Below are 14,699 nucleotides of genomic sequence, written 5' to 3' on the forward strand. Positions count from 1 at the left end.
TACAGGATGTGACAGGATGTTGGACAATTTTTTTTCTGATCCAGCAGGGTTTTCTTATGCTTCCACTTTAATGAATTTACATCTAATTTGCCACATCTGTTATGAAAAATGGGTTGTGACCATAATACATAGCTTCCATGTAGCCTGAAGGGCCTGATCATGCCTCATCTTGGAAGCTAAGCAGGGTCAGGCCTGGTTGGAATCTGGATGGGGGACTTCAATGTTGTGAACCACCCAGAGAGCTTTGGCTATGGGTGGTATAGAAATATAATTAATAATAATAATAATTGCCCTGGTTCTTCCACTCTTAACTCTCCTGTGTTGCCCACCATTACTGGAATACCCTACTGAGATATCTGATCATCTGGTAACATTCTTACAGCGGTTTATAGCATTAATCTGCAAGATGTAATGTTTATTGTTCTGACATCACACAGTAATGCTTCAGTGGATACTATAAGCAGACTGGATAGATAGCTTAGAAATTTAGCCCTGTAGCCAAATGGATGTTCTCAGTCAGCTCTCCTCTCTGTTAGACTTCATAAAAATATAGGACGGTTGTTTGAGAGAAGACATCTCAAATGTATGCATTCTATCCAATATACCCTTCCTTTTTGGTGAACACAGGACAGGTTCTGTGTGGAGAGCCAGACCAACTTCATCCTCTCTCCCATGGGGCCCTAGCTGAAGTTCTGCTGAATATCCTGGAAAAGCAGCTCCTGCTGCAGATGTTTTAGACTGTCCAAGATGTCTGCGGAGAGGTACCCAGCAGACCCATGTCCTTCCTGTTCTTGGACTTCCTCCTTCTCCATAGGTCCATCAGAAAGCAAAGGGGAACATCTGGAGATGTATCCCTGGTCTGATTGCACTGACTGTCGTTGATCTTTGCAAGAATTATCAAAATCTAGCTGCTGCTGCTGCTGAGCATTAACACTTTCTTGGCAGACAGAGAGTTCAGAGGGGGTGATGCTTTGTTGATAGACAGAGTACATCAATCCCTCCAGCTGCTGCCTCACATCAACTGGCAGGGGCTGGGGATCTGAAGATACGTCATCTTGAATAATGACTTTGTTTCTTCTTGGGATGCTAGTTTCTAATAGGGGTGCTCTTTCCAGCCACTCTTCATTGGGCAACAGTTGATTGCTGAATATGCTTCTCTTTTCCACAGGCACAATTGGCATTACCATCTGAACCTGAGAAGTCTCATCAGCAGGAACAACCAGGGTTTGAAATGTTGGATCTTCTTCTGGTAGAGGTTGGGGTAACAGCCTACAGACTCCCAAGTCATCCTCACTGACCAGGAGGTTGACCAAGCAACAGCTACTGGGGTCAGGCTCACGCAGAAGTAGTTGTTGTCTCAGAATTCTTCCCTTAGCTGATACTAATTCCTCAGAGAGTTCCCCATTCAGGGACTGTAGGTCATCATGATCCTCAGAGCAAGCATTCTGCCTTTTAAACCAGTTAGGGTCCTCGGTCTGCAATTTCTGGAACTTCTGAATTGCCTCCTTCAGTTGTCTGCCACTGGGGCTTTCCATATACTTTTCACGTGAAATCTCTGGAATCTGATGGATTCGTCCTGGCTCAAACTTTTCCATATCCTGAATCAGGAAATAAATTTCCTCAAACTTGTCCATCAGTTGGTACTTGGAGGTGACATTAAAAGGTTCTGGAATATCTCTCTCACTGCTTATGCCCTCAAAATAGCAGACTAAGTACATGCCAAAGCAAGCTGGCTGCTTAAAGTCTGGCAAGATCAGATTCAGTGCTGGAGTGAACATGTCCCCTATCGGCTTATGGTTATCTTGTTTGAGACAAACACCTCTCTCTCCACGGCCCAGCATGGCCTGCCACTTAGCTCGAGTGCCTTGGGAACACAATATAATGATCTTTGAAGAGAGTTCTTCCATTTCCTGTTTTTGTCGAGTAAGCCAGCGTATGGGCCCCATCTCAGATATCTGGCGCTCATCCAGCCGATCTAGTACTACCTCAGTACCACAGACAGTCATCAAGAATTCAGCAAACCTCATCACAACATCTACATAGAGCTTGTGGTCAGCAGAATACACAATCCAAATCTTACAAGCCTTTAGGGGTTGAAGAGGCTGTGACCCAAGCGTGTCATCTAGAAAATTGAGATAATATATTAAAAAAAACCCACTCTGTTATAGTCACTGCATTTCAAACATGAACAACAAGTACTGTACAGAATCCAGGAGCAAATATTCAAGATAATTTAGTACAGGTTAGCATACCTTAAATGCAATTGAATCACAAACACACAATCATGATAATTTAAAGAAGGTCTTAAAAATGACTGTCCATAGCATCTCTATGGATTCAAGAGGTTAACTGAATTCTGCAATGCTTAATGTTATCACAGAAACAGGAATAGTAGTTGTACTATGATAGTCTTTTTTAAAAGTCTTTTTGTTTTCAGGAAATACAATGGAAGGAAGAAAGGCGTATATAAGAAGAAAAAGGAAAAAGAGGGGGAGCCAAGGTTCATTCTAGGGATTTAACAAGTAACTCCTCAGTTAGGCACATTAAATGAGGAGGTCTCTCACCATTAAACTAAGGTCTCTATCAACCACTCTTTTGTCCCAAGTTTTTCCTTGATAGTCTTAAGAAACTGCTGGATCTCAGGAACGCACCCTTTAGAAGATGAACGAGCACTGTTTAGATTCTAAGCTTATTGTACAGTGTAGAAATGCCTCATTAGATGACAGGTGCCAAAAGGATGGGAAGTGAGAGTATGTAGGAATCATCAAGTATGAAAGATTTCAGCACCCACCATTCCTTCATCTCTCATACTCTCTCTTTGATCTCCAATAATGGTTCTTTTTTTCAAGTTCAACCCCACAGCTAAGAACATTTCAAATACTTCAGATCTACAAATGTGCTACATAAAGTACTGTTTCTGAAAGAGACAGCTCTTGATGCTAAAATAAAGATTTACAGGTTGGGATTTCTCAGCCAAAGTAACTTGTGATCCATAAAATGCAATAGCAGTAACTCTCCATGGAAGTGGATGTCCACATGTGTTTCCCATGCATTTTAGGAAAGTAAAAAAACTAGCACTGTTCCTCTCATGCCTCAGCCCAATACATGTTCTCAGATTGCAAGACAGCACTGAGTAATTAGAAATAAAGAATTGCTTACCATTACCTGTATTATCACTGGTGCCTGTTCCTGCATTTGCTGCTTAGAGGGAAAGAAGAACAAAGTGCACACATTAGACATTGTTACGGTAGACCTTTGATGAGACAGCAGCTCCTGTACTCAGACGCTAGCCACCTTCACTCTGAGGGTTTGGTGCATGCAGGCATTTTCTTCCTCCTCCTCTTCCTCCTCCTCTTCTTCTTTCCTAAGACTTAGCACCTTCATTCTTTTAAAACCTCCTGAATTTCAGAACATGCACAGGACTCTTGTATATACTCTATGGAGCTGGCAAGAGAATTTTCTATATCCCATTTAAACTCTGGTTATCAGAAGTCACTTGAAATTTAAATACAGGGGAAGTGATACATCAGACAACTTCAACTATTAAAAAATGACAGACAAAATTTGTTTAATATAGGGCATAATAGTAAGTACTGTGAAGAACTCATGAAATCCCTGGTTCAAAGTTTACTCCTAGCTTGATTTTGTGAGGTGGCCTTAGGCCACTCTCAATCCCTGTTTGCATTGCAGGGATAATAAAATTGACCTACTTTACAGGACTACTGATAAATTTAATTGGCAAAACCTTCTCACCCCATTTGTGACATACCTTTTGGCCTCCGAACAAGGCAAACTGCTACAGCAACAGCTGATACAACTAGTAAAATGCAGACGAGGGTGAGGCCCCAGGGCAGTGCCACCGAAAGATAACCTGAAATGTAATAAGAAAATACCATAAGGCACATTTCTACTGCTGCTGTCACTAAACAATAAAATACTGTACTGAACTGAACTGATTAGTGGACAGGAAAAACTCTGTTCTTAGATGCAATGGGCCAAGAAGAAGTAGAAGAATATTGTTCTGGCTCAGATATAATAAATACTGACTTCTTCCCTTCCATTTCTAATCCTGCTTCTTTTCCAAAGCAGCTCAATAGAACTGATAATTCACAGGCCAAGTAGGCATGGACATGCATTGTGTTATCCGTTTCTGCATCCACAAGCATTTTAATAGAAAGACTACTGGCCCTCAAGCGCAATCATCCTCCCACCCCAGGAGGCCCGAATAGGGCCTGGCTCCTCCATCATCTTCGCTTGTACGGTGCTCCCTTAGTACTGAAGAAATCCCTTTGCCCTTAGTTTATATGTTCATGGTAAAGTGCAATAGCAATGCCACATCTACTACCCTTTGGAGAATAGGCAATTTCTGCCTCAATTTGATTGTTACACACCGAAGTTACTGCCCACATTTTTCATACACTAAGGCATTAAGTGGGGAATCTCTGCCCTGCAAAAGGTTCCCCATCTGTCCTGCAGAGGCCCCCTGTCTGACCTGCCCCCTCCTCTTCCAAGCTCCATGTCTGGACATTGTTGCTACCAGGGATATGGGGAAGCGGTAAGGAGAGAAATTCTTCAGTTGTCTGGTCACAGACCACAGGTAACAAAGGGATTTGCCTTACTCAGAAGGCAAATTGGGACTTGAAGATGCTTGTCTGATCCATGTCAACCCCAATGAGGGAAGGTGCAAGGTGGGCAGAACCAGCATTGCACTCCGCTAGCATTTTCACAAGTTCCTTGAAATACTGGCCAAGTGTCCCTGTATGGGGAAAACAAAGGACAAAAAACCCCAGCACTGTGGCTCAAGCACAGTTTCAGTTGGGGACCTGATGACCTCAGGGGACTAGGACTGCCCCCTGGCATCATATGGCCCAGAATAAGACTGGGGGGCAATCTGGTTCCCTATACATTTAGAAGAAGGGACCCACTGCCAGTCCTCCAGGTATCACGTTTCCTTTGTGCTTATGAACATAAATGTACGCAAAATAGTGGAGAGTCTCCTGTCCCAACATTCTGCCAAGTTGTTACTGTTACTCCCCTCCACTCCCCTGTTATTTAGCTTAAAAAGTTAAAATTGAGACTATACCATCTCCTTTCATTTTCTCATCAGTGAAACTCAGCACAGTAGGCAGGGGGCATGGGATGAAAACTGAATGCCTCATACAATCTGAGGCACAAACTGCAAAGAATGGCTGGATCTGGAGGGAAAAGAAACTAGAGTCACTTTGGCAGCAAATTTATGGCTCCATTCCTCAACACTTCCTATTTCAAGCACAAAAACCAAATTAGGTGCGATTGCTGTTTTTTCATCTCAGATACTTCACCTTTTACTAGGGTGTTCATGTCAAAAGCACTGTTTTCTTACAGCACCTTGATCTGTAAGTCATCTGTTCTGTTTTGCCTGCTCTAGAATGCCATTTCACCTGGAGGAATGTTGTCCATGGGGATGCAGAGAGTCAGGCGTGACTTTGCAACTGAACAACAACAGAATGCCATTCCAAACAGTGCCTGAAACTAAAACCGCACAGGGGCACCATTTTGGGCATAAGGAGAAGATAAGAACAGAGCTGGTTCACAGTAAGATTTTTACTTATACTCAATATGAAATTCCAAGATATCAGCACGTTAAAAGAATTGGTTATGTTTATATCTTATACCTTACAGCGACCGAAGTTAAAATAACACGGCCTGAAGTAGAGGGTGATGGGGACATACCCTGACTTTTCTAAATGGTGCCCCTGAAATTAAATATACCTTTTCCTTTTCACATGATATTTAAGTTTTTGATCTGCTAAAAGACTGCAGGTGACTAAAGAGTAGGGAAGGAGGACAGATTCATAACTGGACTACCACACTTAGCTTTGTCATAGCCTGTCATATATCCCAACACATGATCATGTGAGCTAAAGGTAGTGGGGGGGGGGACTCCTACATATCTTAAAATTCAGTCATATGATAAAAGCAAGAAACAAAATAACATTTGGATGGTCCTGAAGCCAGATTCACAGAGATTCATTGGTGAGATCCTGACACAAAAAGCTCAAAGCAAAAACATCAAAGCAAAAACTCAAGGATTCTTGGAACAATTATCTTTACAAGCTAGGGCATTCAGCCACATTACTCAAACACAATAAGGTGTAGGGACCATGTTATCACCCTTGCTTAATATCCAGAACAACGAACATTCCACAAAAATGCTTAGAATCAGCAGGCTATATAAAACAACTTAGGAAAACTACTTTCTAGTCAACTTGGTTGTTCCAGAAGTAAACTCTACTTCCAGGATGAGGGCAAGACATCGCCTGCTAATGGCATTTCACAATATAATGACGGTGCATTTATACCTCCCCCGCTTTTAATTCTTGTGAGGAACCCTAGGCAGCATACATAGCTCCATTTTATCCTCACAGCAACAACCTTGAGAGGTAGGTTGGGTTGAGAGTGACTCACCAGCCCGAAGTTACCCAATGAGCTTCATGGCTGAGTGGGGCTAGAATCCAGATCTCTTTGATGAGTCCTGGTAAGTTCAACACTCATACCACATTGGCTCTCTAATTAAGCTCTAACTAATGGCTTTTTATGCTGCTATTTTGTATACCTTAAACTATTACATATATGTTGTAAAATGTTGTATTACATATTGATAAAGCATATGTTGGATCTTTTCCAAGCAAAGAATAGTCAATGATAACCTGAGCCTCTTTTAACTTACTTTGTACTGAGTATCCTACAACTATTCGCCTGGTGAAACGTCACCATATCCACATAGCTAAAGATGAAAAAAGGTGGCTGAGTTCCTAGTACAGTCAATGGAAAGAAGAAAATACCAGGACTACCACAATGCTGTCTCCAGCCTTGAGACAGACTTTTTTTGATTCACTGAAGGTGGTCTTCTGTGCAGGAATAAATGCAATATGACAATTGCCGAAGAATATAGGAGCACTTTCCTCTTATTTGAGCATAAAAAATGTAGCCTGCACTCTACCTGAACTCTGTACTCGCAACAACTCTTCACCATTCTCTCCAGCTTGACTGTGACATTTTGTCGCTGCGGCAACACCTCCTGCAGAAACCAAGATACAAGATGGAAGCACTATGGTGATATCACACAGAGCATACAAGAAACTATTAGAAGCAACAACAAGAAGTACGAGCTGAATCTGTGACCAAATACATTGTGCTTTTGAAAGCATAAAGGTGGGCTCAGGGAAATAAATTAGAGGGCAGGTACATTTTATCACAAAATGATGAGATGAACATCTGGATATTAAGCCTGGTTTGCATTCTTAGCATCAAAATTAAGACCAAAAATATGTTTCAGTCAGAAGTAAACATGGCTGGCTCCAGGTTATAAAGAATATGCCCTATAATGATAGAATCTGGTAGCTTAAGCACAATCTTAGTTATGGGAAAAGCTCACAAACACCATGGCCTGGTCTGAACATTCAAATGGGTGTGAGCTCTGTTCATATGCATGCAGTACCTTTGCACCTCCCGTCACATGACTGAGAGAAGGAACTAGGAAGCTGCATGGGTTCCTGTTATGTGCAAACTTCTGAACAAACCAGATTCAGAAGTCAATTTTAAACTATGGTTGCTTTTTGCTTTTGGGTATTATATTTCTGGCTTTTAAGTCTATTCCTGCACTTTAACACAAATTCCACATTCTGAAACCATTTTAGGGTTTGGTTCTGTTTTTAAAGGTGAGAATTCTAGGCAACCTATTCATAATTTAGGAGAAACTGGGTTATTGCAGAACAGATGGGGAGACATTCTAAAGACAGCGCTGATGAATTAATCGGAATTGAGGGACAGCTACAACTGGCATTAATAATTAGGAACTGAATATTGCTGAAGCGGAATTTAAGCTTTCCAGATGTGAGTCTGTTTTCTGAAGTAAATATTTCAAGAAGAGTGGGAGAGAAACTAATTACCTCAGATATTTTATGTATGGTCTTCTCACATTCTTTTCCCCCTTCTTGATAACTGGTCACGTGGATGATATAACTGGCTGATTCCAGTGCTGGGTTAAAGCTCACTAACAAAGATCCGTCATCAAGGCGTTTGCCTTCAATTCTGGGCTCCCACAGACTGCCTGCACACAGAAAGGTCATCAAAAACTTCAAAATGCATGTCCCACCATTCTTCCCAATGAACAAATATTACCTATTTGCAGGCACGGTGTTGTTGATTTCATGATAGGATCTGTGCAGTCTGCAACAAAAACAGAAAAGATGCATTATGTTCAGAAAGATTCCATGGGGTACAACCAGTAGTACCTGGCAAAGATTGTTAGCCAAGCATTGTCAGTGAACACACAGGATGATTTCACATAAACAGCCACACAGCCTGTAAATAAGCTGCACAGCACGAGCTATTCACAGAAAGATGGTTGGACTTGCTGCATGTTATCCCCACACAGCTTCCCCCTTGGTCCTCCTGGAAGCATCCCAGGGGGCTCTGAGGTTGAAATCACCTTGCCTGCTCTCCCCACTGTGCGCTTTATCCCTCCTTTTTCTTGGCAATTGATTTTTCACAAGTTCCACAGAGACAATCCCTTCAAAGTGCCCAAGTTGTATATTGAAGGGGCTGGTCAGTGATTTGAAACCAATGTTTTGGGAGTTTTGACACAACTGAATTTGCTCAAGGTTTTTTCATAATTAAAAAAATGCCAGATTTCCAGGGTTGTGCAAGCACACAATTCCAAAGAGTTGAAATGAGAAAGGCTTGCATAGGCAATGCTGGCTGTCAAAGCACAGCAGGAATCAACCATGGATATTAACCAATAGGGATTTTGAATAGTCTTGCCATCTGTTAATAGAAAGCAAAACAAGTGAATTTTGCACATAAAATGAGTGGTGTTTTCTCCTCTTCACAGGAAGATACTTAGGGTTTTTAGTGTTCCCCCTTTTCTTTCACTTTTCTACTCAGGAAAGAGAAGATAATGAGCTGGCCCCTTTTTGAAAGCACTTCTTTTGACAGTCATTTATCGATTTCTTAAATTTGTTTAAATTTAGCATCATGCCCTCTTTTCTTTCTTACAATTTCGGCATATTTCTGCATTTTTTGACAGGGAAATATATGCATAATCATGGTATTTCATAAAGCGAAACAACCCATCCTATGAGAAACAATCCAGGTTTCCATAACACAGCAATCCACTGTGGGTAGCCACCTACAATGAGTTGCTCTGTTGTGAGAAACCCATCACAGAGTGAGTTGAGAAAAGTCTCTTTTATCTTTCATAGGCTCCAAAGGTTCCTAAACCTAAAGTTTAAATTTAGATAAACTCTGTTCACACTATTACATTAAAAAGTAATTTGAAACAAACCTCACTGATTTAGAACAGAGGGTCCAAACCTTTTCTATAGCCCGCACCCCCATGAAATGTTTATGTTCACACCCCCTGCAAAAGTAATATCACATTTGAAGATGAATAAGTCAAATTTCTAATTTTGAACCATAAATTGAACTACATACTGTGGGTTAACAAACTGAACTCAAAAAGTTTTTAAGTCAGTGCACAAAATTCAAACATAAATTGAGCAGAGAACATTGTAAACAGTAAAATCAATTCCAATTGTGAACAAAAAGTTCTATTACTTCTTTGTTCCTGCTTCTCATTCACAATTTTGTCAAAATGTGGAACCTTCCTACTGATTGCGATCCACAAGTCTGACGGTGGATTCAGGCAATTCTTAGACTTTTGTCTTGACTGACAAAAGAGAACTGAACCCTAATGCAAATGAAATAATAACTGTATTATTGACATCATTTTGGGTAAAAAAAAATGTCACAGCTTTCCTCTTTGTCACACCCTCTGAAATGCCATCTTGCACCCACTGGGGAAGCAGGCACCCCAGGTTGGGAACTCGATTTAGAATGTGAGCATCATTTATTGTTGTCGTTAGTCGCGAAGTCGTGTCCAACCCATTGCGACCCCATGGACAACACTCCTCCAGGCCTTCCTGTCCTCCACCATCCCCTGGAGTCCACTTAAGCTCACACACAAATCAGAGGGCCTGTTCACCATAAGCACCTTTAATCTGGCAATTTGTTCAAGGAAGAGAACTCTTGGGCATTTCCCAGATTTTGCAGGTTTCTATTAATTTAACAGACAAAACTAATGCCGATTATCACAGTTTCATAGGCTAAGAGACAATGTCAACATGGGGCATGTCTATAAGGCAGACCTAATTGTTAAGATGATAGAAATTTAGCATTTCTAGTGGAGGATGAACTCTCAAAGCTCCCATATGAGGCACATTACCAATATAGCATAGCATGTTAACACAATTTTTAAAAAATCTATACATATTACCTAGAGCAAGACCAGCTTACATATTGAAATCTATTTGCCTGAATTCAGGTTGATCCTCAAACACTATCAGTGATATCACTGGCTCAAAGCAATTTCAGTATGAAAGAGAAAGAGAGGGAGGAGGGAAGGACTTCTTTAGGAATTCTGTCCAAACTGTATTTTGGCACATGGGTAGAGCTGTTAGAAAATGCAAACTGTAGGGTACTGAGCTTTTGGGGCACTTGGATAAGAGTCATACTAAAATGTAAGCCAACTGGGTTTAGATGACTGGGCTAACGCTATTTTTTATTCTGTGACTTTGCAAACCTAAGGTTTCTTCATCTATTTCCTGTCTTTGTAATCTCTCTTTCATTTCCTTATCGCTGAAACTATCTCTTATCTGACATTTGGAGTGCCCCGTTGCTTCCTGAATGTAAAGAAGTGCTTAAAAATGCACTTGTATCACCATTTCACAGGTCTTTAGTGCATGCTACTTCTGGAGTTTTTTTTCCCTTCTTATTTGTCTTTATATATAAAGACAAATGTCTCAAAGCATTGTTTCTATAGCACTTACTAGAGTGTTATAAATAACAAAAATTATCAGCAGCATGTACCAGTCGCATGTTGATCTTAGCCCTGAAAACTAATTTTATAAATCTCATCACCACCATGACAAGAGGGTTCCTTACCTGGTACTGTGAATTCCATGGATTTCTGGTTATGGTCTCCAGAAGTACTTAATTTGGGCAAGTGATATATAGTCACATGGTATTTCTGACCTGGCTGTACTTCAAAGCGGTTGAAAGAGAAATTCCACTAAAATGAGATAGGAGATCTTGTAAGAGATGCAAAATGCACTGAATTTAAGAACTGATTTTCTACTGAACAGCTACATTAGAACTGCCCCTGCCCCAGACAATCACAAATAAGATACAAATGCATGGGCATGGATTATTATTTCTACTTTCTGTAGTACATAATATAGTGCAGGCACCAAATAAATGCTAGTACGTCAAGATCATCTTCTTGCTCATGAACATAGAATTTTTCCTTACACCAAATCAGCCCAAATTAGCTCATTACTCCCTACAATCTAATCAGCAGTGGCTCTCCAGGATTTCAAGCAGGAATATTTCCAGTCCAACCTGGAGATTAAACCTGGAACATTTTACATGCAAAATATTTGCTCTGTAGAGAGAGAAAGGTTCTATAGCCTGGCAAAAGCAGTGACCGTGCTCAAAGAAGAGAAATACATCTCTGTTCCTAGGAACTGTTGAGGAACACTGTTCTTTACCATGCCATTTCTGGTCCTTTCAAGATGGCCAGTGATGTTTACACCAGTGCTACAGAACTATCCAAGTAGAAGTCTCATCAGTAGCCAATACACATTTTCCTTACCACTGCCTAATGATGAACAAGTTGGTTACTGCTTACGCAAAGCAAAGCAAAGCAAACAGAAGAGCAAACATACTGCTTTTGGCAGTAGCCAAAACTTCATGCTCCCACTCTTTCCTTCCCAATGCCATGCCTGCTCCCAATATGAGGTCTGTGGTTGCTCTGCACTGGCTACTCACAGTTCACATTCAGCAAGGGACATACTGAAGTAACTTTTATTTGTTGCAGATGACTGGGCATAGTTACAAAGCATTTCTTCAGTACAAAGCTATCCTTTTGCTTTGGAAATTGTTTACCTGTATAGGTAACAAACTGTTGGATCTAGGAAAGGTAGCAAGTAAAACATTTTTAATATCTTCATGATCACTTACCCGGCCTCCACCATTTGGACGGACTTGGAATAACAGGCTATTCAGGAAGTTGAACTGAGCACAGACCTGCTGGTTAACGTTCACCTGCAGCACTGACAATTCCACCCCTTTGAGATGCTGAATGCTTCCTTGTTGGTATAGCAAGAGAGAACAGAAACAAGACTGGTAAAGGAATAATTTGTTCTGTTTGTTGCCTTTGAAGATGCACTGCTCAACTGCAGTCTGAGACCTGACTGTGGAGGAAAAATGTATCTCTCATCACTGGCTTAGGAACGCAGAATGAGGGGAGGGCCAACTCAGCTATTGCTAAGGTTTACTGCTTTTGTCTGCAGTTAAAGTACAAAGGGAAAACTTGTGTTTTCTCCTATGAAAGAATTTAGAAGAGCAATAGTTCAGTGATAGCATGCAGAAAGTCACAAAAGTCTGATGGAAGTACTTCTTCAAACACAGATGTGTGCAATGGAATTCACTTCCTTAAGGTATGGTGATGTCTACTAACATAGACAGTTTAAAAAGGGATTAAAAAGTTTCACAGAGGACAAGGCTATTAATGGCCACTAGCCATGATGGCTATATACACCTCCAAGACCAGATGCTAAGAGACTTCAACTGCCAGTTTCTGAGGACCAATCTTAGGATAGGGCTATTGTCCTAACATCTTGGTTTGAGGACTTTCTGCATACATCTCATTGGCCATTATGAGAAACAGGATGCTGGGCTAGACAGTCCTTTGGTCTAATCCAGCAGGACTCTTCTTAATGTTCTTAGGTCTCAGGTTCATCTCCAGTTAAGGATTTCAAGTAATGGCTGGGAAAAACCTTCACCTTTGACCTTGATGGACTGCTACCAATCACAGTAGACAGTGCAGAACTACACGAATCAACAGTTTGATGCAGTATAAGGTTGCTTCATACATTCTTGTATCCAAACATTTTACTGTTACATAGGTGCATATGTTTAGCTTGGACCTATTACTTAATTTTCTCTATCTGTTCCAGTGTTTTAAGATTATCAAAATAATCGATTGATGCCGTCTCTTCTTTCTTCTGTATTCAAAGTGAAATACTGCCATTTCAATTTCATCCTGACTTTGCTCTGAATTGCTTACATTTTTGCTTCTGAAATATGTAGATGCAATTGTAGTAGATTTTTAGTAATAAAAGTTGGTCACCAGGGCATCACACAACTGCCAAACCATTCACACAAACACTTCAGAGATAGAGCCAGCTACTATTGCAAGGCCGATGAACTACATAATGCAGACTTATTACCCTCAGCAGATACCAGTCCTTTCAGATGAATATTAAAACACCCCTCACTTACCATCAGTAGCCACCTTCCAGTCTATCTGCAGTACAGGGAGCAGTTTCCCTTCCATGCCAAAGAAAGTACCAATCTGGACATTAAGGGAACTTGGGGCTGACGGAGTCCAGGTTGAAACTTTGAGCCAGCTCTGATCCATGCAGGTACCTGCCAGTTAAACAAACAAAAATCAAACCTGTTTCTGAGGTAGTAACTGATTTTTCTTTGGACTAGTACTTTGGACTGACTTGCTGCTTCCCTGTAACAGCACCCTCAAACTTGAAGAGACTGAAGTCAAGCCACTACTGTTAGCAAGGTTGGAGGACAGATCAGAAGGCAAAAAGTGCTACTGATAAAAGGTTGGTTAGATTGAAAAATACGATTGACAGAATAATGCTTAGCATAAGACTCCAGCTCTAAAATGAAATGGAGACGGATGCAAATTTTTAAAAATGGACTTACTGTTTTGCACAAGGCAGTGTAGACCCTGCAGGAGAAAACACAAGCATATTACTGAAATGAACAATAAATGAAAATCTGAATAATGATTTCAGAGAATTGAAACCTAGAAAACAGACAACTGACGTTTGTGTAGCTAGGTGAAACATCATTGCTAAAAAGCTGTAATATATCTTTTATCCCTACCCCACTACTGTTTCATACACAAGAACACCAATCAAGAAGTGGACTTTGGTTCCAAGCCAATTTTTTTGCATTTGAATTACATAAATAAACCAAGTAATTTAAACTCTGCATAATAAACCCTTTGCCTAAATGTTATTAAGTTATTTAAACAAACACCACCATCTGATTTTATCTGAGAGTTAGTTCTCCTTAATAATGAATAAACTAGGCATCGAAATCCATCCTTTAGCACTCATCATGGCCGGGCCCAAGAATATGGGGCATAAGACACAGTAGGCCACCACTTTACTAAAGCTGCAAACTCATGCAACTTTAGATAGAAAAAAGGCCTACAATGCCTAGCATGCTCCAACATGACTGGCTGCGGTATGCTGGGAGGTGTAGGCCTTTTTCTATCTAAACAGGCATAGAATTGAATCCTAAGGGAAAAAAATTTAATGATTAAATGATGTAGGGGGTGTGTGTGTGTGTGTGTGTATGGAATATGCATTGGATTTGACTGAAGCCTGAGCCAAACTGCACCCTTTCTCACCATTTTGATGCTTCTCAAAGCAGTGGGGCTTTTCTTGGAAGTGACCAGAACTGAACTTGTCTTCACCAAGGCTTCATTGTGCAATTCAGGCTGTGATAAATACATTCTGTCCTTTCTCATAATGGCACGCTTTGGTTTCATTACACTAAAGGATGAT

General features: G+C 40.7%; 1 protein-coding gene across 5 annotated transcripts in view; it reads right to left on the reverse strand.

Moving 5' to 3' along the window:
• Positions 1-394: 394 nt before the first annotated feature.
• Positions 395-14,699, reverse strand: part of IL17RA (interleukin 17 receptor A) — a 21,605-nt gene continuing 7,300 nt past the window's right edge. The window contains exons 2-12 of one of the 5 annotated variants that reach the window (XM_044416992.1): positions 13,828-13,852; positions 13,387-13,533; positions 12,064-12,191; positions 10,987-11,113; positions 8,164-8,211; positions 7,932-8,092; positions 6,983-7,057; positions 5,084-5,195; positions 3,770-3,871; positions 3,160-3,201; positions 395-2,122 (exon numbers count right to left, since the gene is read on the reverse strand). In XM_044416992.1, coding sequence (XP_044272927.1) covers positions 681-2,122; positions 3,160-3,201; positions 3,770-3,871; positions 5,084-5,195; positions 6,983-7,057; positions 7,932-8,092; positions 8,164-8,211; positions 10,987-11,113; positions 12,064-12,191; positions 13,387-13,533; positions 13,828-13,852 — 2,409 coding nt within the window. In that variant the 3' untranslated portion in view covers positions 395-680. Of the gene's footprint in view, positions 2,123-3,159; positions 3,202-3,769; positions 3,872-5,083; positions 5,196-6,982; positions 7,061-7,931; positions 8,093-8,163; positions 8,212-10,986; positions 11,114-12,063; positions 12,192-13,386; positions 13,534-13,827; positions 13,853-14,699 lie in introns of all 5 variants that reach the window. The other 4 variants (XM_044416994.1, XM_044416991.1, XM_044416993.1 and 1 more) reach the window with 4 other exon arrangements.

This window comes from Varanus komodoensis, unplaced genomic scaffold, assembly GCF_004798865.1.
Source record: "Varanus komodoensis strain SLA01 unplaced genomic scaffold, ASM479886v1 scaffold85, whole genome shotgun sequence".
Taxonomy (NCBI): domain Eukaryota; kingdom Metazoa; phylum Chordata; class Lepidosauria; order Squamata; family Varanidae; genus Varanus; species Varanus komodoensis.